This window comes from Chinchilla lanigera, unplaced genomic scaffold, assembly GCF_000276665.1.
Source record: "Chinchilla lanigera isolate Chin_1 unplaced genomic scaffold, ChiLan1.0 scaffold00041, whole genome shotgun sequence".
In the NCBI taxonomy this organism is placed as follows: Eukaryota; Metazoa; Chordata; class Mammalia; order Rodentia; family Chinchillidae; genus Chinchilla; species Chinchilla lanigera.
Genome location: NW_004955442.1, coordinates 3,203,570 through 3,229,968, shown reverse-complemented (window position 1 = coordinate 3,229,968; position 26,399 = coordinate 3,203,570). Strand labels below are relative to the sequence as shown.

Sequence of the window (26,399 nt, the reverse complement as noted above, 5' to 3'; positions counted from 1 at the left end):
TAAAGAGGTAGAGGGACAGTTCTATACTAAAAGAGATTAAAGAACGTAAACTAATGCTATTTGTGAACTCTGACTGGATACACATTTACTTATACACATTCTGAGTGTAAGTAAAAAATTTGAGTATGAACAAAATATTAAATACTATTAATTTTTTTAAGTTGTGATAATGGTATTGAGATTTTTATAGGAAAATGTATGAAAAAAATATATTTTTAGAAAATATATACCAAGATGGTTAGGGGAAAAGTCTTCAATTTTGAAATCAGTAGGCAATTTTTTTAGTGAATATATATATGTACATATACAGATAAAATCACAAACACAATAAAGCAAAGATAAAAAAGGTGTTTAAAAATTGTTGAATTTAAATGTAGAGATATGGGTGGTCATTGTATTATTCTTTAAACTTTTTATGCTTTAAAATTTTATTATAGCCAAGTGTGGTAGCACATGCCTATAATCCCAGCACTCAGAAGGCTGAGGCAGGAGGATCATTGTGAGTTCAAGATCAGCCTGGGCTACAAAGTGAGCTCAAGGCCAGCCTGAACTGCATAGCAAGACCCTGTCTCAAAAAAAAAAAAAAAAAAAAAAAAAATTATTACAAAAAGTTGATAGAAAATATTGATCTTTTAACACTTGTTATACCAAAGGAAAAGAATTTTTTGGGCTGGGGATTTAGCTCTGAAGCACAGCGCCTGCCTGGCAAGTACAACGTCGTGAGTTCGATTCCTGGTACTGCAAAAAAAAAAAAAAAAAAAAAAAAAGAAAAGAATTTTTTTCAGATAGGGTCTCACTATGCAGTTCAGGCTGACTTTGAACTCACTATGTAGACCAGGCTGGCCTTGAACTTGCAGTGATCCTCCTGCCTCAGCCTCCAAACTGCTGGGATTACAGGCATGTGCCACCATGCCAGGCTCAAAACAAAATTTTTTAACTTGCTATTTTTCTAATGTTAATTTTCTGATTTAAAACAAAGTCACTTACATTTAAAAAATACTCAATGAGTATCAAAGTATATATGATAAAAAAAAATGTGTCTTCTCCATCTTACATTCCCTTATTCCTCCTGACAAAAAATATAACAATGTTTTAAAAATGCAAAGAGTTACCACTTATGTGGTAATTTTCAGGTAATTTTCTAAGCATTTTACATGTATTCATTGATTTAACCTTCAAAACAGACTTATAAAGTGGGTACTATTTTAATCCTCATTTAACAAGGAAATGGAGCAAAAGTTCACCCAGCATGTAAGTGACAGAACAATGATTTCGATCCACCCCTCAAGTTTCCAGAGCTTAGGTTTTAAATTAATACTCTGTACTATCGCTAACAATATGCTGCATGCAGTAGTTCAAGGACATCCTTCTATGTCTGCACTATACAATCTATAAAACAGACTACAGTTAGTTGAAACAGTCCACTATTAATGGACATTTAGGTTGTCAATCTCTTTCATTTTTAACAATGCTAGTATAACTCGTTTCTTTGAGCACACTTGTAATTGTAGGATATTTCCCAAAAATGAAATTGGCCACATTGATCAAAGTTAGTAGGCACACCTTTATTCCTCTCATTTCCCCTCTGAATGGGTTTTCTTAGCAAAAGTGCATTTAAGGGGCATCTTTCCCACAATCTCAGAACCACTAAAATCTATCAGATCTCTGCAAATCTAGTAGGTAAAAATTATAACTCATTTGTATTTCTCTAACTATGAATAAACATTAGGCGTCTTTTAAATGCTTATAAGCCTTCCCTTTATTTTTCTGTGAGCTGATTTTATGGTTCACTAGAGAAAAAAAATTATTTAAAGAAAGTCTACCAGTGGAGAAAGCACGGCCACTCCGTGGAAGCGAATCAGTGAGATACTTTCAGCCTGAGCAGGTAGAAAGCTCTCTGTGGATAGTGATGCTTCTTGGATTCTGGCAAGAGTTTTTTCACAGAATTCTTCATATTCCTCCATCTTCCCACAATCACACTACAAGAAAGAAAAATGTTATTTTTAATGTGCTGAGAAAAATAGATCTTAATTATTTGACAAAATTTTATGGAGCATGAAATATTCCTAGAATTCACAAGCCCTAGAACTGGCCTTCCCTGAAATGTCTCATCATTCAGGAGCTAATTCTAGGTTATAAAAGCACCTCAAGATCTCATCCATTTAAGACTTGTTTTTATATATTAAATTTTTATGAACATTTTTGCATGTAAATCAATCATTAAATTTGATTAGTTTAGAGGGTACTAAGAACTCAGTGAAACCTTAAAGAAAACAAAAGTTCTGCACCATTTTACTAACTTCAGATTGTAAAAGAAAATGTTGTATTTTCTGTATTTTTTGTATTTAATAAATAAGTCTTCTTCACACAGCACAAGAAAAACAGTATCATGAAAATAGAAATCCAACCAGGTATAGTGGCACATGCCTGTAATCTCAGCACTTTGTGAGGCTGAGATAGGATAGCAAATTTGAGCCCTACCCAGGCAACTGAGCAACTTAGTGAGACTCTGTTTCAAAAAAAAATTTTAAAAGAAACTAAAACGTTTTTTAAAAAGAAAAACTTTCAAAAGGGCTGGGGAGGCCAGAAATATAGCTCAGCAGCACAAGTGCCGGCCTGGCAAGTGCAAGGTCCTGAGTTCGATATATCTCAGCATAAAGGCCCTGGGTTCAATCCAAGAACCAAAAACAAACAAAAAAAGCAGAACTGTTTTTGCAGCATAATGTGGGCTATTTAACGTAATCTTTAAAATTATTTTTCTGTCATGAAGTCTAAAAGTTATTACTCATCTATTTTAAAAATATAATTTTGCCACATGAGGTGGTACCTGAGCCAGGATAGCCACAAATTTGAGGCCAGCCTAGGCTATATAGTGAATTGAAGACCAGCTTAAACTGCATAATGAGACCCTGTCTCAAGAACAAACATAAACTATCTATATTGACTCAGGGGACACCAGCCAATGCAGTGAGACGTAGAAAACAAAATTGTTTGGCTCTTGGATTAATTCTTTATTTTACTACTGAAAATTGGAACCATCACCAAGCTACTTAAAATAACAGTGCAGTAATTTCAGTTTCTGGGAAACTGTGATGGTGGTTATGAAAATCCCAGGTAATCAGAAGGATCAGCTACTATAATCATTTCTTAGCAACTGCTATATATTGATTGTCTGTTTGCATAGCATTATATGTGGCAATGTTTCTTTTATATAGGCAAGGGAAAATAACAATAGACACTATTAAAATCGTAACCAGCAAGGGGACTGGTAAACTGTGGAAACAGAAAACTTAATACAATAATATTTAAGTGTTCCTTTTTTTTATATTTTATTTTTTTGGTAACGGGAATCGAACTCAGGACCTTGTGCTTGCCAGGCAGGTACTTGTGCTGCTGAGCTATATCCCCGGCAAATGTTCCTCTCAAAACAATTAACTACTTAACAGAAAAAGAGGAGGAAGGGAAATTGAACTCATTCTGTGGGATACGCGAACATGAAGATAGAATATGATACTGTACTGAGCCTCAGAATACTTAAAAATTTAGTGCACTGAAATGTCAGGAACAAATTATAGTACAGCTAAAAATGAGAACAAAGCAAATTCAAAATTATGACTAGATTATGAAAAAAAGTTGTAGCTACTTTTGACAAACTATTAGTTTTATCAGTAACAAAACTTCTTCCCACTTTTCCATCATGTAATTTCTATACTATTCAGTTTATGCAAAGTGAGAGTTTAATTTCAAAGAAATGGTTTTTCAGAGTGTGAAAGCCATGATTTTGCAAGCTCATATTAATTTTTTGAAAAGAAGGTTCAGTGATGGAGTGCTTGCCTAGCATGCATGGGCCCTGGGTTCAGTTCCTAGCACTGCAAAACCAAGTACACAGGAAAAAACAAAAGTAAAAACCAACAAAATAGTTTATCACATAACCATTTTTAGTCTAGGTTTCAACCTATATTATGATCTCTTAACAACCAAAATATGCAATATCCAAGATATGAAAGAAATCCAAATAAATCCATTTCTACTAAAATACTTCAAAGTATTTTTTAAATACAACTTACACATTTAGTAATATGGGGAACATGATTATATTACTTGTATAAATAATGTAATATACTTTCTACAGATATACAAGCAAAGCATGCAATTCAATTTTAGAGGTCTGAAAAATTTTAAAAAATGAACTACCTTTGTAACAAGTTTTAACATCACAGAAATATGCCTCACTGCTTCAATAAGTTATTTACATCCCTTAAATAGTGCATGTATGTCCTACATATTGCAGATACACAGTAATATATTATTACAGAATAACTTACAATATATGACAATGCATTAAATATTCAAATACAAGTGCTAATATGAAGATTATAAAAAAATGCCGAATGGAGCATGACTAGATCTTTCTTATCCTTTAGTCTCAGCTTGGATGTTTTCTCCTCAAAGAGGATGTCCCTGATTATGCTAGCCTAGTTAACCCTGCCTCAGTCACTATCACATTACCGGCCTGTTTCCTACTTTTCGTAGCACTTACCACTATCTGAAATTATCTTGTTTATTTCCTTGGTTTTTTTCTGTCTTCCTCCTCCAAAAGGTATGCTCCATAAGAACAGGTACCTTCCCAGTCTGTTCACTGAATCCCCACGACACAGAACAGATTAGTACACAGTAGGCACTTTATAAAAGTATTGAATAGCTGTATTAGAACTATTATCTTAAGAAATTATGAAACCTACGAAGAAAAAAGAAAAGAGTAAACTATACAGCAAAGAAACGAAGTGAGGAAGAATGGAATTTACAGAATGGTGCAGTGGTTCATGGATGGCCCTATTCCCAAAGAAACTGGTACCTCTAAACTGCAAAGGTAGCCCTTTAAAAAGTGAGCAGTCTACATCCCATGATTAAGCAAGAGAGGAATATGTTTCTCACACCACAATTACCACTGTCAGCAAGGTTTCATTTTGAGAGCCTTCACTTACAAGGCCATTCTAACCACAAATCTACTGCCCAGTACTCTACCATCAAGCATTACTGTTCCCCTCCCATTAATGTCGGCTGCAGCAGGTTCAGACAAGCCTTGTCGTCTCCACTTACACCAAAGCACTGACCCTTAACCAAATGAGCCTCTTTGCAAACCCTAGGCCCCATCTGCTCCTTCCCAGCACTCTGCCAGAAATGTCACTGAAGGGAATGGTAAAAGTAACACACACAATTCCCACACAAACATAAACTTCTTGCAGAGGCAGTTCAGGGGAAGATCTCCTACTCAGGTACATTCAGATCAAGCCACTCAGCATCACCACACCTGTTTCCCTATCTGTAAAACACAGACCTTCAGGGAATCTATCTGTCTCAAAGGGATTCTGTGAGAATTGAATGAGCTAACGCATTTACAGCAATTAGAATTCTGCGGGATAAGCAGAAAGCATCAATAAATGAGAGCTGCTTTTCTTGTGAAGTGGCCAATGGCGACGATGATTTTTATCACTAGCCTCTAAACTCTTGGAGCACAATGACAGGGCTTGGTTCCTGGTAAGATTCAAAGGTAACCTGAAAACCGGGGGTAGGGGGCAGCTTCCTTCAGTTTCCAGGCCCCTCCCCATCAAATCAACCTCTGGACGGCTACCATTTGTCTGAACTGGGGCTAGGGGACTGGAATTCTAACCAGATGAGAGAAACAAAAGGGCACGACCCACCTAGCGGGGTCAGGGGCGATCGAGAGAATCTGCTTTATAATGCCCAGGCTTATGCCCCAGAGTCGCAAAGGCCGAGTAAACAGAGCTCCTCGGACCTTTGGGTTGTGGTAACCGGCGTTTAGAAATGGCCAATGCACACCCTGGGGACGCCTCCCTCTCTTGCACTGTGGGACAGAGAAGAAAAACGGCCCGAACAGTCTTATCACAGGGGGGGTTCTCCGCAGGGACGCGAGCGGATTCCTCACCCCCTCTCTGCCTCACCCCAGCGCCCCATGCCCACCTCGCCGTTTCCAAAGACCCACCCGGGCGATGCCAGCATCGGAGCACCACCTCCGCGCCTGGTGCCACCCACTCCCGGGACCTATTTGCCCAAACCTGGTGCCTTCTAGGGGATGGAGGTCCGGGAACTCAGCACAGAGCCCACCCTCAGCCTCACCGAGCGCCAACTCCGGTCACTAAGTCGCCTCTCAGCCCAGACGCGACTGGGGTAAAGCCCACTGCTCACGCACACACCTGATCACTCACGGCCCGGTCAGCTTTTCTCCCTCGCCACGGAACTTGTCAGAAAGAAAACAGCTCAAATGGTTCTGGTAGATTGCAGTTCGGTCCGCCGCCTCCGTCTCCTTCTTCTCCCCGCCATATTACGGGTCTCTCCGGCGGCAACGCGGGCTCCTGGCAACCGCAGCTGCCGCCGCCACTCGGACTCCACCCCTCAGGATCCGTACTTCCTGTGGTTGCGTCCCTGGCAATGAAATTGTTGGTCCTCCAGAAACTACAATGCCCAGAATGCATCGCGCGCTCATAAGGAACCTGTGCTTCCGGCAAGCGACGTACACGCTGGGAAATGGAGTCTTCACTGCAAGGCAGTACCTATAAAATTATGACGATACACAGTATGAGCGCTTCTGGGGTTTGAAACCCCCAGAAGTTTTACGTGAAGTTGCCACTTTTTAATTTACCTTTATAGAGATAACGTCTCTGTGGTCATTCCGGGCATGGTGGCGCATGCCTGTAATCCTAGCACTCAGGAGGCTGAGGCAAGAGGCTCCGTTGCGAGTTCGAGACCAGCCTGGGCTACAAAGTGAGCTCATGGCCAGCCTAAACTGCATAACGAGACCCTGTCTCAAAAAGACAAAAAAAAAAAAAAAAAATCTCTGTGGTCGTTGGAAAATACAACATTCATTTAAAAATTGCTGAAGGGGCTGGGGATTTAGCTCAGCGGCAAAGCGCCTGCCTGGCAAGCGCAAGGTCGTGAGTTCGGTTCCTGGTACCGGAGAAAAACCAAAAAAAAAAAAAAAAAAAAAAAAAAATTGCTGAATCCAAAGCCTTGAGACATCTGTGCCCTTTTGGAAATCAGTGGGAAAATGTGTACAAGGGGAAAAAGTAACAGGTCCAAGACGACAGAAAAAATCCCTGTATCTTCTGCCAAATTTCTCTACCTAAACACCATATTATCAGCTTTGCAAAATACGACTTGTTTCTATTTCCTAACTCAACTTTAACCTGTCTCTCTCTTACTGATTCTCGTTCCAATGCCTATTTTTGCACAAGTAAAATGAGACTCTTAAAAGTGCCTATCACACCTGTAATACTAGGGAGGCTGAGGCAAAAAGGTAAGTTTGATGCCAGCCTAAGCTACATAGCAAGTTCAGGCAAGGCTCACCTGGACTACAAGGTGAGGCCTTGTCAAAAACAAAACAAAATCTTAAAAGTGCCTATCACAAGAGTGACCATAAGATGTAATTACAATAACGTTTGCAGCTGGGGATATAGCTTAGTGGCATATGCACCTGCCTAGCAAGTGCAAGGTCCTGAGTTTGATTCCCAGTACCAAAAAAAATGATGAAAAGTATTCCCTTGTAAAGTATTGTGGGGTGTCTCCTCATTGTAAGTAAACTTTTGCGCAAGGCTTGTGCTTATACCTTTAGTAGGAAGAAAATTAAGATAAGGAAGCTGAGTAACAGTGAAGGTCACAAGTCATGATTACAAATGATTCTGCTAATGACGGTTCAATTCACTTCACCTCTTAGTTTCCTCATTCATAGAACGAAGAAATCACTGAAATCTCTGCTGTTTATAGTCCGATTGTGCGCCTTTCTTATACTTTTTCAGTCCCTCCTACTTTAGAAAATCCTCCTGAAATAATTCTCCTGAGGCTGTTGTAATAAATAATGTTTCAGTTAGTGCTGATATGGAAAAAATATAATTCCCAACCTGCTAGGTGTCAGATGTGCCCAGTATATGTTCCCCAAATAATAACGAATGAATTCCAAGGTACAAAGGAGGTTAAGAATAGGAAAGGTGGGGCTGGGGATTTAGCTCAGCGGCACAGCACCTACCTGGCAAGTGCAAGGTCGTGAGTTTGATTCCCGGTACCAGAAAACAAAACAAAATAAAACAAAGAATAGGAAAGGTTTATTAAGAGAAAGCGCTGGAGAAGCAGGAGATGGATGTGTGGCCACTGAGGCTCTTCGTCAGAGATAATTTGTCCAGCAAAATCATAGTGAGGGTACAACACGGAGCAGACTACAATCAACTGATAAGAATACAAGTATAGCAGCTTAGCTAATATTGATTGAACAGGGAAATGAGTCATATAGCAGGGACTATGGAAAGATCAAAGGAATTCTTGGAAAGGGAGGGGAATATGGGTCTCAGTGTTCTGATCACCCACCTAAATGTCTGATGTCTATCTGAGTACATTGAACCAGGTGGTGCTAAATACAGTATAATCTCAAACTGCTATTTATTGTGGGAGACTGGGCTACCTGATTAGCCCCAGAGATCTAAGCATTGTTGACCCTTCCCAGGGAGGGGAGAGGGAGTGGAAGGCTGCTCCCACCCTTGCTTGTGTGCAGGAATGCTGATGCTCACAATACCCCAGGGCAGGACAACAATCAGCTAAGGGCTAAACAAAGAAAATTATATATCCAGGTGTAAAGTTGTTATGTTCCTTGTTAATCATCTACATTTTCTTGAACCCTAGATTGTGTGATTGCTACATTATCTCATTTTACTAATAAAAATGAGACCTTGTAGACTCCCAGCCTCTGGTCCCCCTTGGTTACAAATTTGTCTCTTTTATTCCTCCGTCTCCTTGTACCTCCTAGGTCAGTTTTCAGGTTGGCTCCTACAGTTTTTCTCCAGGGAGACATGTAGGCCTGTCTATTGCTTTTCCATCCTGAGGCCTGGCTTTCTTCAGATTCACCTTTAGTTAAAATTCTGAGGTCTTTATTTTTTGTGCTGACTTCCTTGAAGGTCTAATCCCTCTCTGACTGTATATTAATTTCTACCTAATTTAGCTGTCTATAATAGTGTTAAGAGTCCATTCCATTCCCCACCCTACCACTCCCCCCACCCCCATGCCGAACCTACAAAAGCCAACCCTGTCTCCCTGACAGACATCTGCAATTTTTTTTTTTTTTTTTTTGGAGACAGGGTCTTGCTATGCAGTTCAGGCTGGCTTTGAGCTCACTTTGTAGCCCAGGCTGGTCTTGAACTCGCAGCAATCCTCCTGCCTCAGCCTGCCCTGCCTCAGCCTGACGAGTGCTGGGATTACAGGCATGCGCCACCACTCCAGGTGTAGACAGCTGCAATCTAATTTGCCTCTGGCATGACAGCTGTAATCTAATTTACCTCCTGACAGGCTCTAACCTAATGCACAAATGTCAGCCCCTCCCACAAATGTCCTGGCAGCTCAAACAAAGCCAAGACCAGTCTGACAAAATTTTTGAACCACTCTACCTATATATACAAACCTAGCTCCCTTGATCGCTGGTGCGCGGTACCTACCCTTCAAAGTCTGGCATGACACTCCCATTCCAATAAAATTTTCCTCTCTGTAGGTGGCCTCATGACTACTCCCCACCCCCTGCACAGCCGACCTTACAAATAGTAGCTCTGGAATCCTTATGTCTGAAAAAGTCTTTATTTGTGGTGATTTCAATTATGTGGGGCTCAGCTTTTCCTGGAAGTCAGGTGATCATAGGTTTAGAACAATGGCTGGAGGCTTCTGGGGTAGCTGAACTATCCCTGTAAATCCCTATCTTTGGATTCTTAGTCTTGAAAGAGGACAAGATCATGTAAATTTAGGACTAATCAACCACGTTTTGCCTACTTTTAGACGGACACTTCTTAAATAATTAATATACCCATATGCAGAGCTGAGAAGGGATTTGACCTAAATTTTTACAGTAACAAATACAAACTGCAAGTCAAGCTTTATTTATTTATTGAGACAGGGTTTTGCCATGTATTCCAGGCTGGCCTTAAATTCAGTATATAGCCCAGGCTAACCTGTAACTCCCTCCAATCCCCCGGTCTTAGCGTCCTGAGTGCTGGGACTGCAGGCATGTGTCACCACTCCTGGCTTTGCTCTGCTTTGTTATCTGTTGTGTATTTGGGGCCCAAATGGAAAGTCACTTTTCTATTTTCTCTCTTTTTATTTTTATAGCAAAAATGGCTTTTTAGTCCTTGATTATCCCAGAAGAAAACACAAATCATGGTTTTAATGGGTTAGCAGGCTAGGACCCAACAGTGGTTTCCTACCCATCTCCAATGAGTGAGCAATCTGGGGCCAGCCCCTATAGTGGTCTTCCACTACGAGAGATGCATACACAGTGATTCCTAACACAGTACCTGGGACATGATAAGTGTTCTGCAAACGTTAGCTGTATTTCAAAGATAAATAAAAACAAACGTTAGCTGTATTGCCAACTCCCCCGTTCCACAGTGTAAATTTCTCTCTCTCTCTCTCTCTTTTTTTGTTTGTTTTGTTTTTTTGGTATCGGGAATCGAACTTATGACCTCAGGCTTGCTAGGCAAGCGCTTATGCCGCTGAGCTATATCCCCAGCCTCTCTCTCTTTTTTTGGTCTTTCTGAGACAGGGTCTCGCTATGCAATTCAGGCTGACCTTGAGCTCACTTTGTAGCTCAGGCTGGTCTCGCTCGAACTTGCTACGATCCTTCTGCCTCAGCCTCCGAGTGCTGAGATTACACAAGGGCGCCACAGCGCCCTGCTGTAAATCTCTTAATAGGTGGGTCCCTGTCAGTCCTGTTCACAGTGGGTACCACGGCTTGGCACAACTTGAACTGAATCGCACAAATAGAATAAGGTTCCCAGCTCAGGTGCTTGAGGGCAAACACAGCATCTCCACCAGTCTCCTCCCTCCCCTTCCCAACTAAGGAGTCAGAACATGGGTTGAAATCGCGATCCAAGATAACCAAAAAGCCACTTTGGAACTCCAGCCCGGAGCCTGGGCCCGCCCAGTTGCCATGGAAGCGGCTCCGCCCCTAGCGCTGGACAACCCGGGCCCTGATTGGCTGGTCGGCCGGCTTCGTTTCGGGATGTGTCCGCCGCCGCCATTGTGCGGCGCTAGTCCGCTCGGAGGGTTCCGGCTGCGGCCGATTCCTTGGCCTCTCACCCCTACCCGGCGGGTCCGGGACTCCTGTCCGTGTCGGTGCGGGCGCCGGCATGTGGCTGTGGGAGGAGCAGGGGGGCCTCCTGGGCCCCTTCTCCTTCCTGTTGTTGCTTCTCCTGGTGGTGACGCGCAGCCCCTTCAATGCCTGCCTCCTCACCGGCAGCCTCTACGTGCTGCTGCGCTTCTTCAGTTTTGAGCCGGTGCCCTCTCGCAGAGTCCTGCAGGTGCTCAAGCCCCGGGACCGCATTTCGGCCATCGCCCATCGCGGCGGCAGCCACGACGCGCCCGAGAACACGCTGGCGGCCATTCGGCAGGTGAGCCCCCGACGCCTCGCGCCCCTCGGACTTCCGCGTGTGCTTCGAAGGCCAGGGCTTCTCCTGACAGCCTTCCCTTTGCCCTAGTCCTCCGCACGGAACGCACCCCTCTGCCCCTTGGTTCCGCCCCATTTCTAGGAATCTGCCAACTTAAGGATTGATAGAATACAGGAGCTGTTTATATGGTTGCTATAGACACAGAGTTTGCAGCTGTAAACAAGACGGAAAGGGTCCCTGCTTTCACAGGCTTTACGTCGGAGTTGGGGAGGCAACTCCTAAGTGAATACTTATAGTGAGCAAAAAATGAAGTGAATTAAATTGTAGTGAGGTGAAGTATTGAGAGGGAAGGGCTATTACTGTAGCCGGAACAAAAAAGAAACTATTGTAGTCCTGAAGTGCTATTTGTACTGAAACCAGAATTATGAGAAGAGCCAGCCATGGGATCTGTGAGGAAGGTGTTCAGGAAAAGGAAGCATTAAGTGCAGAGGTCCCAAGGTCAGAAAGGAGTTGGAGTGTTAAAGTGACAGAAGTGGTGGCCTGACTTGAAGGCACAGAACAAAATCCCTTGTGTTAATGAGGTAGGAAATGGGCTGTGTCTCATAGGGTCTTAGTCAGTAAATGAGTTCATTCTTTGTGGAGCACCCATCTCTGAGATTGTCTTTGCTTGTTCTCTAAATTACTTGGTCCACCTCTCTATCACCTTTCTTTCCACACACCACAGGTACACAGGTATACATACACTCACACAACCCTAGTAGCTGGACTCCTGGTAATTTTCCCACAAGACATTGCTGAGATCACCCAGCTCTTGGCAGTGTCGTGATTTCATTATAAAGAGAGCTTTTCAGTGAATTGTTTTGTCTCTGCTAACTGTGGGTTTTACATTCATAAATTCAACTACTTGGGGACCTAAAATATCCAAAAAGAAATTACATCTGCAGTGAACACATACAGTATAACAACTATGAATCATTTACATTGTATTAAGTATTATAAAGAATGAGTTTTTAAATTTGTATGGAGCCAGGTGTGGTGGTACATGGCCTGTAATCTTAGCACTCGGAGGCTGAGGCAGGAAGATTCCAAGTTCAAGCCCAGACTGGGACACTTAGTGATTTAGTGAGACTGTGTCTCAAAATAAAAATGGACTGGGGATGTAACTTTGTGGAGACCCTACATTCAGTTTCCAGCAGCTCAAAAAAAAAAAAAAAAAAAATAGATATGGAAAGAAAGAAGGAAAATAGAAAAAGCATATGAGAGGATGTTCTTAGGATACAGTATGTGCAAATACTATACTTTTTTTTTAATTGGAAATTGAATCCAGAACCTTCGTACTGAGCTACATTGCCAGCCCTTTTTATTTTTTGAGACAGTGTCTCACTAAGTTGCCCAGGCTTGGCTTGAATTGCCATTCTCCTGCCTCAGCCTCCCAGAGTACTGAGCTTACAGGTGTGTACCACTGCACCTGGCTACACCATTTTTATAAGGGACTTCAGCATCTGTGGATTTTGGAGTCCTTATGGATTCAGAGATCAATCCCACTACCAAGGGATAACTATATTATCTGATCTCATTTCATTGACAATTTCTTTTAACATTAAATAGGTAATAAAACTCATTTAAATACACGAAGCGCCTTTTAGAATTCTTCCTTTTGTTTTCAAGTTCTAGCACTTTTCATCACAGACTAGAATATGTTCCGGGATGTGAAAATTAACTACCTGTCCTTTCTTTGCCTGGCTAGGAACAGACAGTATTGTATAATAAATAAGTTACTTAAACTTCCTGTGCTCCTGTTAGGGTCATGACTATGGTGTGGCAAGCTGGGGCTGTGGACATTGCTCCTTACCCTAGGCTCCACCCTGACCTCAGTTTCCTGTCTGTAAAATGGAAATGATGATGGTGTTTACCAAATAGGTTGTGAGGCCTGACTTGTCACAGGACAGTCCATGGAGTGGTGACCTCAACCCAGCCTAGACAGTAGGTTCTTGACTCATCTCAGAAGAGAATTTCAGAATGCCTCAGTGGCAGGCATAGAAAGGTTTTGTTAGGCAGAATTAAGGTACACACTCAGAGAAAATAGAGGGCTTGAGGGCAAGGTCCTCAAGAGAGAGGCACATTAGTTAGGTGTAGTATTGCACGCTTGGGAGGCTGAGGCAGGAGGATCGCCATGAGTTCGAGGCTAGTCTGGGCCACATAATGAGTTCAAAGCCAGCCTGAATTACATAGAGTTATGCTGAGCTGGCAGTATTTGTATTTTGGCAAGTGGAATTTGTGAATCCATAGAAAAATCAGGCTCAATTTACATGTGAAAGCATGGCCCCATTTGTAAAGACAAATGATGTTTTCCCTAAGAAACATTCTTTGTACTCTTTGAATCTGTTTTTCTACCCTAGTGTCAAATTTCAGCTATATACCTTACCAGCTAAACTAATTTATGCCCTGGTACTACAGTATCTTTAAGGGATTTTGGTGATGGGCCTGGAAGAAAAAAATAAACAAGCGTATGGAATTCAGGTGTGGCTAACCTGGGATAGCTTTGTGTCCTGAAGGTACAGTCTTCTTAAAAGTACAATTTTAAGACTATGATTTTCCTTATCTCCTTTTTACCTATTTTATGTATTTCTTCTACCTCACGATGAGCTGGCCTAATTAGAGATGTAAACTATTTCTTCCAAGAACCCAAAGATGGCTTGATTCTTCAGAGAAAAGGTAAAAAATTTAAGTCCGGAAAAAAGGCTGACCAGGAGGGCAACCTTTGAGTTAGTAAAAGATACCTGAGGTTTTATGTATAGCCATGTTAAATATCTGTTAGCTTTCCTTGTTTTTGACAGCCTCTCTGAGAAAATAGCTTAAGAGAAGAAAGATATATTTTGGCTCATGGTTTCAAAGGTTTTGTTACCGGGTTTGGGGTGCTAGAGTCTCTTCTGGAGGTGGTTGCTAGGTTCTTTCTGTCCTGAGCAAAGAATCGGCCAAGACGAGTACAAAAGGTAGCAAAGTTGTATTAAAGGTAGGAAAAGAAACAGGCTTTACAGAGCGAGTTTGGGCCAAGTAAGTGAAAGAAAAGAATACACTCTGCAGTATGAGGGCAGTCATCCATGCAAGAGAACACACAGTGACAAAAACTCAATAGTGACTGTCCTTTGTGTATCACTCAGTTCTCAGGCTGACGGCAGATCTGGGTTATCCTGTGGAAAACCTGCTTGAATTTTTTTTTTTTTTTTTTTGTCTTTTTGTGACAGAGTCTCGCTATGCAGTTGAGGCTGGCCTTGAGCTCCCTTTGTAACCCAGATTGTCCTCAAACTTGCAAGGATCCTCCTGCCTCAGCCTCCCAAGTGCTGGGATTATAGGCATGCACTACCACACCCGGCTAACCTGCATGAATGCTTGTGAGAAGTCCACATGCAGAGCTTTGGGAACTGCTCTGTACATGTGTCCTGGGATTTTATATTCAACAGGCCGCACTTGCCTCCCCAGCCAGCTTTGCCTGACCCTAATCTCCTGTCTCAGTTTCAGTCTGTGGTCATCTGGCTCCATTGCTTTTAGGCCTATGACAAAGCAAAAACATGGCAGAAGGGTAGAAAAAGCTGCTCACCTCATAGCAGACCAGAAGCAAGAAAGAGCAAGAACCTGTGCTAGTGGGCTTCTGCCCTCCTCTGCTTTTGTTCGTCCACCTCTACCCTGCTGTATAGTGCTGCCCACTTTCAGAGCAGGTCCTCCCCTACCCCTCAGTGCACTGTCCCAAAGACCAGTCACCTCTGGGAACACCCTGTCAGACACACCCAGAAATGCCCTTTACTAAGACCCTAAGCCTTTCTCAATCCAATCAAGTTGACAAGATTAACTAACTGCACACATACTTCTGTCCCCTTGGTTCTTTCTTTGTGATGGGAGACAGTGAGAGCAGCTTTTTCTGGCTTCCTGTTTGAAAATAAACCTGAAAATATTGAGGAATGTATGTAGATAAACTCAAAGAGCTTGGATAAAATAATTTAGTAAGATATACAGGAGGTAGTGTTGCAGTGAAAAGAAAGATGATTATTATTGTAGGAGAAAACAACACTGGTGTCACTGTTTTTCATTTTTGCTTACCTTTATGTGAGTCACCTTAAAAGATATCTCAAGGTAGCCAGGCTTGGTGGTGCACCCCTAGGTTAACTGACCGTACTATGCATTTGAGTTTATTGATGGATGTGGTGTTTTGACCAAGAGCATGTCCGACTGAATATAAATAATAGTGAATGAATGAGGAAGCATTTATATGAAATATATATACAGTGCTTCACATCCTGTTGTATTGCACAGAAACTATAGCTAAATTCCAGTCATACTTTGTATGTTTATGTTGTAACAATAATAATCATTGTGTCAGACTGATTCCTGGTCTTAAGAGGAAATGAGATATAGTAATTCAGCTTATTAGAATATGAGGTTATTGTTAATGAACTTTTTAACTGTAATAATGTTTTAACTACCAAGTACAGACTATAGAAGACAAGACTTTGTCCTCTCCCATGATTTCAAAAGAAAGTTTATTTCCATCAGAATTTAGTTTTTGTTCTGTCAATTCTTTATCACTTCCCACATTTCCAACTTACAATTTTGATTTTTGTTTTCATTTATTTATTTATTTATTTGGTCTTTTTGAGACAGGGTCTCGCTATACAGTTGAGGCTGGCCTTGAGCTCCCTTCATAGTCTAGGCTGGCCTCAAACACGCAACGATCCTCCTGCCTCAGCCTCCCGAGTGCTGGGATTACAGGCATGCACCACCATGCCTGGCAGATTATACTGTTTTTATTTAAAACCGTCTAGTAGTTTCCTTTTGGAATTAGATAAAATACAAACTTTTTTCAATCATATGTCTTTCTCAAAGTCCCTGCTTTCTCTGTTCCACCCCCCTGGGTGTTTTATTGGGAAGTTTTTGGCTTCATGTAATAGAAGGCCCATCCATCATCAAACATCTCAGTAAGGGATCTCACTGTCTCACAGAACTCGAGGTATGTAGGGGAAGGATGGCCTTTGGGATGGTTAGCACAGCTGTTGGGTTTGTGATCATGGAGGCTCTGCTGATTTGTGTCTGTTGCTCAGTCACCTGTGGCATATTTGCCCGCCCTCATTGTAGTTGCCAGATGTCTAGTGTAGCCCCGGGCATTATCATGTTCTTACACACCAGCATCCAAGCTCTTTCTTGTGTCTTTCTCAGAAGCCTCCTTGGATCACACACACACACACACACACACAAACACACACACACACACACACACACACGTTGGGAATGTCCACTTACTCTGAGCATAGAAGAAAGAAGAACACAGGGACAAGATCAAGAGAAAAGGGAAATAGATTTGGGTAAGCAGTCAACATTTTCTACCAGCTCCACGGCTTCCTCCTATCTTAGTACCTTAATGTTACAGTAGTTGCTATTTTCTGTGTTTAGAAACCTCCTTCTCTGGGTCTTTTTATGATTGGCTCTCTTTTATCCCTGGCTGTCTTATCTAGTGATGCTCCCACCTCTCGTTCCCTTCACATTACCCTCTATTTTTTTCTTCGAAATATTTTTCACTATCATAATTACATGTAATGTGTCTGCAATGTGTTTCTCCCTACTAAAATGTAAGAACCATAATCCTTTCTTTCTAACCACTATCTCTCTGCTTAGAAAAGTACATGATACATAATAGGCACCTGGTAAATATTCTTTGGAAAAATTGTGATCTGTAAATAGCCAATAAGTCCGCTGGAGAAAGTTTCAATATTATTATCCACCATAAAATACAAATCGAAACTATACTACTGCATACCCATTAGTGAGGCTATAATCAAAAGCATGTTGGAAAGGGTATGTAGGAACTGGAAGCTTTATATTGCTGCTGGTAGAAAAAAAGCCGAGCAGTTTTTTGAAAGGTTAAATAACTGGGCATGGTGGTGCACACCTATAATCCCAGCACTTGGGAGGCTGAGACAGGAAGCTGAGGCTACATAATGAATTCAAGGCCAGCCTGAATTACAGAGCAAGATCCTGTCTCAAAAAAAGGTCAGATAATTACTGTACAACCCTGCAGTAGATCTCATGGGTATGCATCCAAGAAAATCAAAACATCAAATACAAACTTATACATAAATGTCCATAACAGCATAATTTGTGGTAGCCAAAGGGCAGGAATGACATGAATGTCCATTGAGTGATGAATGGATCAGTAAAGGTTGGTACATTCATAGAATGCAGTATTATTCAGCCATGAAAAGAATGACATTCCTGATACCTGCTACACATAGATAAACTTTGAAAATATGCTAAATTAAAGAAGTCAGCCACAATAGACTATGTGTTACAGAATTCCATGAAGTAAAATGCCCAGAATAGGCAAATCCATGGAAATAGAAAGTAAATTGATGGTTGGTCAGGGGTTAGGGAAAGACATTCAGACTGCTAAAAGGGTTTTTTTTGGAGAATAATGAAAAAATGATTGTGGTAATGATTGTACAACTCTGTAAATATACAGAAGTATCTTTGAAATGTGCATTTGACATGGGTGAATTATAAGGTATGTAAATAACATCTCAAATTTAAAAAAATAAAGGATTGTGGTTCTAATTTGGTCAGATTTACAAGAATACTACCACTGTTTATTCTGGTAGTGGGAACTTGTAATTTTCTTCATTGTCAGTAAACATTAAGGTCTGTGTATGAAGTTGTAGGGATGTATGTTTAAGAAATACTTTTCAGTTAGGCGTGGTAGTGTATGCTTATTATCCCAGCATTTGAGAAGCTGAGGCAGGAGGATTGCTTAAAGTTCAAGGCCAACCTGAATTACAGAGCGAGACTTGTCTCAAAAATAAATAAATAAATAAAAAGGAGATACTTTCCAGTGAAACAGGGTCTCGGTATGGTTCAGGGTGGCCTTGAATTAGTGGCAATCCTCCTGCCTCAGCTTTCTTTCTCTTTTCTTTTCTGTTTTTTGGTCTTTTTTGAGATAGGGTTTCGCCATGAAGTTCAGGCTGGCCTTGAGCACACTTTGTAGTCCAGGTTGGCCTCAAACTCACAAGGATCGCCTGCCTCAGCCTCCCTTGAGTGCTGGGATTACAAGCGTGTACCACCATGCCCAGCTCTGCCTCAGCTTTCTGAATGCTAGGATGATAGATGTGAGCCATCAGATACAGCTCTAGAGCCATTTGATCAGGCTTTATCAAAGTATAGTTTACATACAATAAAACGTACACATTTTATGTGCATAATTTGGCAAGGTTTCGTAAAATACCTGGTAACCACTGCCTCAGTCCATTTCCCAATGTATTCTTTTATGCCCCCTTTGACGTCAGCACCACCTGCCGCCTCACAGTAGCCAGTGTGCTGATTTCTATTCCTGTACCTTGGCATGCCCTTCTACTATTACAGTATATTACTACATTGCTATAATTTAAAACATTTTTGAATAAAGTAAAAGTTTAATAAAATTGCAATGTAAACTTGTTTGTTTGCAGCTGGGCATGGCTTCGCATGCCTGTATTCCCAGCACTTGCCTGTAATCCCAGCACTTGCCTGTAATCCCAGCACTCAAGAGGCCGAGACAGGAGGATCATTGCAAATTCAAGACCAGCCTGGGCTACAAAGTGAACTCAAAACCAACCTCAACTGCATAGTGAGACCTTGTCTCAAAAAGACAGAAAACCCCCCCACAAAACTTGGTAATGTGTGGAAGAAAAATATAATGATCCCTGAATAAATGAAAAGATTTAAAATATGCTAATATGTTAGAGTCAAGGGTGCTCATCCCTTTTCTCTGTAGGTGGAATAAGTTGAATGCAGTTACTTAGAATATTTGGTCTCAGTGATATTTCTAAATACCACTATTTCTAAAGTGGTATTTCTTTTATAGAGTTGTTTTGTCTTTTAGTTCTGACTTTAATAACTACTCAGAAAAGGCAAATAAGTGAACTCTTTATTAGTTTTAGTATTTTTGTAAAATACTATGTCTCACCGTTGTATGTGTGTGTGTGTTTTGGCCAAATAAAGATAGCCCTAATGAATAAAAGTATAACAATCTAATTATAGTGTCAACACAAGGAATAAGGGTACTACTTGTGGTATAGTGAGAGAAATGTACTAGAAATGTGATTTGGTTTTATGTTATAAGTTATATAGTCCATGTAGATTGTTCTGGCTTTAACTTGAAAAGATACACATTTTGACTTTGTTAAGCCCTTTTAACCAGTATAGATGTAAACATTATTATAATGAGTTTTTCATTAGACTTACTTTTTCTAATCATTATTGCTTAAGTGAAATGTCAGCTCAGAGCCAGGTACCAAACTTGATAACTTGCATGCATTGTTTCTAAAACCTCACAACAACTCCTAGAAGCATTATAGAAATACTATCTTTTTTTTATTAGAGACCGATAAAATTTAATATTATACTATATTGCTATAAAGTGCTATAAACTGTAACAACAATTACATACATTGGATTACAAATCTCAGGTCCTTAGCCCAGGAAAGCAATGTTTCTTATCTTAAGATCAATGTAATAAACCTGTCTATCTCCAGTGTGCACTGTCATATATCCTAGATGTGTGAAATGAGGCCATTATCTTAACAATGAGATGGTGGCTGGAGTAGATGTGTAACTCAGCCTAGATGTCATGGCTAATTAGTGGTAGAATTGGGATTGTTTTGTGGGGAGGGATGTTGGTCACATAGGTGAAAATCAAAATTTGAAGCTTAGAAGAAAATACAGTTATATATCTTTATAACATAGGGATAGAACAATATTTAAATAAGGAAAAATATCTACCCATAGAATACATGACTGTATTTGACTACCTTACTTTTATTTATTTATTTATTTCTGAACTCCTGGCAATCCTTGACTACATTACTTTTATTTTTGTTTTTGTTTTTGTTTTTTGAGATAGGGTCTCACTGTATAGTTTAGGCTGCCCCTGAGCTAACTATGTAGCCCAGGCTGGCCTCGAACTCACAGCGATCCTCCTGCCTCAGCCTCCCGAGTGCTGGGATTATAGGTGTGCGCCACCACGCCTGGAGGCTATGTTACTTTTAGAAATAAGTTTAAAAGGACACACTAAATGGCAATGACCAAATTTACTGAATGCTTCCTGTATACCAGCACAGTGCTGTATGTTGTTTGTGGGTACTAACATGTGCAGTAAATAAATATATAAAGACCTATAAAGGAATGACAGTGGGAATAAGCCACACCAACTTTAAGGTAGTACTTTTGGAAAGACCGGGCTCAAACTCATAATCCTCCTGCCTCAGCCTTCTACACTGCTGGGATTATAACCATACATGGCCTAAGAAGGGTTTTACTTCTAGAAAGGAAGGAAAAGAGTGTATATGTGCTGCTGAAGGGAGCACAGGAAAAAAAGAATGAAAAGGAGAAATTTAGTTATATTGACGTCCTGTTGTCTTTTTAACTATCCTATGTATGGTGGCAGTGGGCTGTGACTTAAACATTTTTTTTAATTAAAAATCTTGATTACAAGCCAGGCATGGTGGTGCACACCTGTGATCCCAGCACTTGAGGCTGAGGCAGGAGGATCATTGTAAGTTCAAGACCAGCCTGGGCTACAAAGTGAGCTCAAGGCCAGCCTGGACTGTGTAGCGAGACCCTATCTCAAAAAAGACAAAAAAAAGAGAAAATCTTAATTACAATGAGCATTTCACATGTTCATTGTGATAAGGAAGCCTAGAAAGCAAACATTAACTTCTCAAATTTAATGTTCTCTTACTTATTCACTCATTTTTCTCTGGTAGGCATCAGACTTAGAGCCTTGAGCATGCTGGGCAGGTGCTCTATCACTGAGGTACACACCCAACCCTAAACTCTGGATAAATTTTAATATACCCTATCAGGGGTACCAGTTTCCTGGCCAATAGCCAGTGATGTAGACATAAACAAACTGTAGTCTCCTCTATTTTTTTTTTTTTTTTTTGTAGTCTCCTCTAGAAGAAGGTTTGGTGTTTCTTTTATAGAGAATGGAGTTAAAACAACAGAAACCTGACTCATAATATTTATACCCAAGTGGTGAGATATCTACTTTGTTATGGACAAACACAGGGGAATCATCAGAGTTACTATACCAACAGAGAATGTTGGTAAATAGTAGAATTTGTTAAGCCATTGGTGAACTATATAATTTAAAGTGTTTAGAGAAAACTTACAAAAACTTCCCCATCTAGTAATGTGAGATTGGGATAAGTAGGGAAATTAAGTGTTTAAAAACACTGTAAGTGTAGAAGTTGAGGTAAGGTTAACATCCACGTGGATCAGGGCTGCTGTTTGGAAGGGGAATCTGAGTAGCTGTCAATTTATCCAGCTCTGTTGGTCTTGAGTATTTAGATGCAAAATTATGTCTGTGGCCATTTGACATCAATGTTGTTGATGTTTTTGTTAAGGCAGCTAAGAATGGAGCAACGGGTGTGGAGTTGGACATCGAGTTTACCTCTGACGGCGTTCCTGTCTTAATGCATGATAACACAGTAGACAGGACGACAGATGGGACTGGTCGGTTGTGTGATTTGACATTTGAACAAATTAGGAAACTTAATCCTGCAGCAAATCACAGACTCAGGTAAGTAATTTATTGTTACTTAAACATACCTTTTAGCCTTTCTTGGAGATCACAGATCAGCACTGGTACCTTCTAATTACATCTTTTGCTCCAGGAGAGTTGCTGTGTTTTGAACTGTATACAGGTTTCCAAGTAATAAGCTGGTGCCAGGAATAACAGAAATACTGTACGTATATTTTTAATCTTTTCCACTGAGGCCAAATTGGGCCTCAGAATTATTCTCAAGATAGTACTCTACCTAGTCATTAACATAGTGTTTATTTTGTACTATCGTTTAAATTGTAGACTCAATCATAAGGCTGAAAGAAATTGCTTGTCAGTCTTCTTGTCTTTGGGTATACGAAGAAACACATGATAAATTCTTTAAAAGCTTATGGAGTAACACCACCTTTTAACTAGCCTTCAGATTTTTATAACGAGCTTTTGAGGGATCATAGAATTTGAGGAGTGGGAAGTATCCTAGGAATTATCCAGAATGGCACTGTCTAGTAGCACTTTTTACGATGATGGAAAGGGTCTATTTTTGCACTGTCCATTATGGTAGCCAACTGTGGCTGTTGACAGCTTGACATGTGACTAGTACAATTGTGGAACTGAATTCTTAATTTAAATGCAAATTTAAACTTAACTCGTCATAGGTGATACCATATAGCTCTAGATTAATCCTACTTTTAGAGATTGTCCCAGAAGAGTTAAGTGACTTACTCAAGGCAAATAACTAGTTCTTCAAGAAGCCACATATCCCATTTCCGCTCCAGAGAAGCATCCACTGTACTCCGTTGTTTCTGGCTGTCTTTTCTGTTTCTCAGCACTGCAAGGCTTGAAGTTCTTTCAGATGTCTGATTTAATCATGTTCTGGTATAGTTTAAACTGATAGTTCCCAAAGGATGGATGGATAGATGGATGGATGGATAGATAGATAGATAGATAGATAGATAGATGGAATTGATCAGCTAGTCCTATAAGTTTACAAGAAATCTAATCAAGTACTGTACTCTGAATACCCTTCTGGGAGATAGAAGAGTCCACATCAATCCTTACCTTTAAATTAACATTTCTCAAACATGGGTGACCACAGAATCCATACCATTCCCCCATTAACAGCTTATACCTGCCCCTGGAATTGGTATTGGATAATGTACTTTGGATTGTGGTTATTTAAATCCCTCTCCTTTTTCTCCTTTGGGTTGGTTATTGTGTTGGGTTTCTTGAGACATGGTCTTACTATGTAGTTAAGACTGGCCACAAACTTGCCATGTATCCCAGGTTGAGCTTGAGTTCATGATCCTCCTAAATGGCCTCCTAAATGCTGGAATTATAGGTGTGTACCACCATACCTGGCTGTCATCTTTGTAATAGGGAAAAATATGTGCTTAGTGTTTTACATGTAACACCAATTCTCTGGACCATGATCAATACTCTTTAAATATTGAGTATTTGACCCAGTGTTGAAGTTATAATCTTCTTTAAAAGTGATTCACATCTGTGCCTCTGGGAGGCTGAGATAGGAGCGTTGCAAGTTCAAGCCCAGCCTGGGCACTTTAGTGAGTGACTTAGCAAGACCCTGTCTCAATATAAAAAATGAAAGGACCGGGGACATTACTCAGTATGAAGGCCCTGGGTTCAGTCTCTAGTACCACCAGAAAAAAAAAAAAAAAGATGGTTCAGAAGCTTAGTAGGTTGTGAAAGAAATCAGTGATTCTTCTGACTGGAGAGAATACTGATAAATGAGGTCTGCAGGCTACTGGGATTGTCACCATCATCCATTATTCAATTGCTGTGGTATATAGGGGGAAACCTGGTTTTAATATTACAGTGACATTGCAGCTACAGTAATAAAATAGAAGGCTCAAGGGTAATTTTTTTTTTTTTTTGGAGACAGGGTCTCACTCTGTACTTCAGGCTAGGCTTGAGCTCACTGTGTAGCCCAGGGGGCCTCAAACTGTGGCAGTCCACCTCCCAAGTGCCAGGATTATAGGCAAGCCCGGCCCAAGGGTAATTTTTAAAGTAAAAAATACTTGGGATTAGCATCATCCTTAAAAAGCCTTTAGAAGAAACCATATCAGATAAGAAGGCACCACCATGTTGGAGTTGGTGTACCACATTACCATTTTTAACAGTCTTTGCTCCACAACTGGAATAGGTTGTCTTTTCTTATGCTCAGTGTAATCTTTGCTCAACCCGAGAGGGGAGTGTAAAACTAAAACTGCCCAAAGGAACAGCAAATTCAGGTCTCCATCTTTTTTCCTAGAAAATAGACATGGACTAGAATGGCTGGCAGATAGGCCTATAATGCTTTTTTTTTTAAGATTTTTTAAAATTTTATTTTAAAGATAAAAGAGCCAGGCGTGGTGGCGCACACCTGTAATCCCAGCACTTGGGAGGCTGAGGCAGGAGGACTGTTGCGAGTTTGAGACTAGCCTGGGCTACAAAGTGAGCTCAAGGCTGGCCTGAACTGCACAGCGAGACCGTGTCTCAAAAAGACAAAAAAAAAAAAAAAAAAAAGAGAGAGATAAAAGAAAGAAAACATATTAACAAACACACATACATTTACAAAATAACGTAAAAACAGTACAAGCCATACAGAATTTCAGACAAGGTGATAGAAAATGAACAATGGTTGTTGTGTTATATATTGATATCTTCAAATTGGTTACTCAGGTAAACAAACAGGCATATAAGATTATCAAACAATTAAACATTAACTGTTCCTTTCAATAAAGCAATAGAAGTATAATAGATATTCTAAAAGTTAAACTGCTCCAAAGTAAAGAACAACTGGGATGAGGGAAAAGAGAAAAGAAAGAAAGGGAAAATTATGTATATATGTATGCACAGGATAGCTAGCAGTTGTACTACTGACTTCTATTGCTTTATTGTAATACTTAAATTATTCTTACCCTTTTTTAATACCAAGATCCTAGAGATGAAATAATATAGTTAAATGAGCCAAAAGTTAAATCATGTGGGATAAAATTTTATTATGAGAAAATAGTTTTGTTTTGTTTTTGTTTTTTGTTTTGGTTTTGGTTTTTTTCCGGTACTGGGAATCGAACTCATGACATTGCGCTTGCCAGGCAGGTGCTGTGCCGCTGAGCTAAATCCCTAGCCCAGATGAGAAAATAGTTGATTTCTTGTGTTTGGCACTTAAATCTTCATTTTTTTTATCAGAAGTTTATATAGAAAATTATTTCAAGCAGTTCCACTTAAATAAATGCACAGAAGTACAGTTGATAGATTTATATATTTCTAAGAATTTCTCCTGCATAGAATTCTGTTGGGAAAATTAACTTAAAATTAAGTTTCTGGGGCCAGGCATGGTGGCGCATGCCTATAATCCCAGCACTCGGGAGGCTGACGCAGGAGGCTCCTTGCAAGTTTGAGACCAGTCTGGGCTACAAAGTGAGTTGAAGACCAGTCTGAACGGCATAGGGAGGCCCTGTCTCAAAAAGACAAAAAAAAAAAAAAAATACTAAGTTTCTAAGTTTTCCAAAGATGGCATATACTCTGCCTGTTAGGAAGTAGAGTTACTAATTACGTTATCGGTTCAGTGATCTCCTAAATGTATTTGTTGTTGCTGTTGTTCGCTGGCCAAGAATATAATGTAATGTGGCTCAAGTACTTATAGTAAATTATCACTAGACTTGGCTAGGTTGAAGAAAGGAAGTCCTGGGGGAGAAGTCTTCTCACTTGTTGCGGGGCATTTGCAAAATGTGTATCCCATTAAACTTTGCTCTGCTTCCTGTAATGTTCTGTTCCTTCTCCCTGTCTCATAGGAATGATTTCCCTGATGAGAAGATCCCTACCCTGAGGGAAGCCGTTGCAGAGTGCTTAAACTATAACCTCACCATCTTTTTTGATGTCAAAGGCCATGCAAATATGGTACAGTTTATTCTGTGGGCTTTACTTTGTTAAAGGTCATCTTATTTAATTGTTAATCATTTCCAAAAGGATATATATTTTTTATTTTTACAGATTATAACATACTTATTTAGTAGAAGTATATAATGCACAAATCCACATCTTGAAGGAAACAGTAAATTATGAAACTATTTTATTCTTTTATGATGAAACATTTTAACTTTTGATATTCTAAAACCAGCAGAAAATGTGTCGTTTCATTAATTTACATAAAGCTTTTACAAAAGATTATTAAATAAACAGTATAAAGAGGCACATGGGGAATAGAGTAGCCTCCAAAACAGGAATACAGGAGTTGTACATAAGTCCTGTTCAATCTGGCTGAAGAGTTAAATGCACTGCATTTAAAGAGCACTTTGTATTTAAAGCTTCTAGTAGCTAACAGCAGAGTTCTGATTATGTTAATTTTAACCAGTTTAAACAATTGATAAAGGTTGATATATAAA

The 26,399-nt window shown here is 40.2% G+C and overlaps 2 protein-coding genes across 5 annotated transcripts in view; one reads left to right on the top strand and one right to left on the bottom strand.

The window, feature by feature from the left end:
* Ccp110 (centriolar coiled coil protein 110kDa) overlaps positions 1-6,420 on the bottom strand; it is a 37,889-nt gene extending 31,469 nt beyond the window's left edge. Inside the window, exons 1-3 of one of the 4 annotated variants that reach the window (XM_005391108.2) lie at positions 6,216-6,420; positions 4,541-4,681; positions 1,824-1,979 (exon numbers count right to left, since the gene is read on the bottom strand). In XM_005391108.2, the coding sequence (XP_005391165.1) occupies positions 1,824-1,964 (141 nt within the window). In that variant the 5' untranslated portion in view covers positions 1,965-1,979; positions 4,541-4,681; positions 6,216-6,420. The remainder of the gene's footprint in view (positions 1-1,823; positions 1,980-4,540; positions 4,682-6,215) is intronic. The other 3 variants (XM_005391109.2, XM_005391110.2, XM_013517705.1) reach the window with 3 other exon arrangements.
* A 4,456-nt stretch (positions 6,421-10,876) lies between these two features.
* Positions 10,877-26,399, top strand: part of Gde1 (glycerophosphodiester phosphodiesterase 1) — a 32,653-nt gene continuing 17,130 nt past the window's right edge. Inside the window, exons 1-3 of the mRNA XM_005391107.2 lie at positions 10,877-11,435; positions 21,857-22,032; positions 25,809-25,914. Coding sequence (XP_005391164.1) covers positions 11,175-11,435; positions 21,857-22,032; positions 25,809-25,914 — 543 coding nt within the window. The 5' untranslated portion in view covers positions 10,877-11,174. The remainder of the gene's footprint in view (positions 11,436-21,856; positions 22,033-25,808; positions 25,915-26,399) is intronic.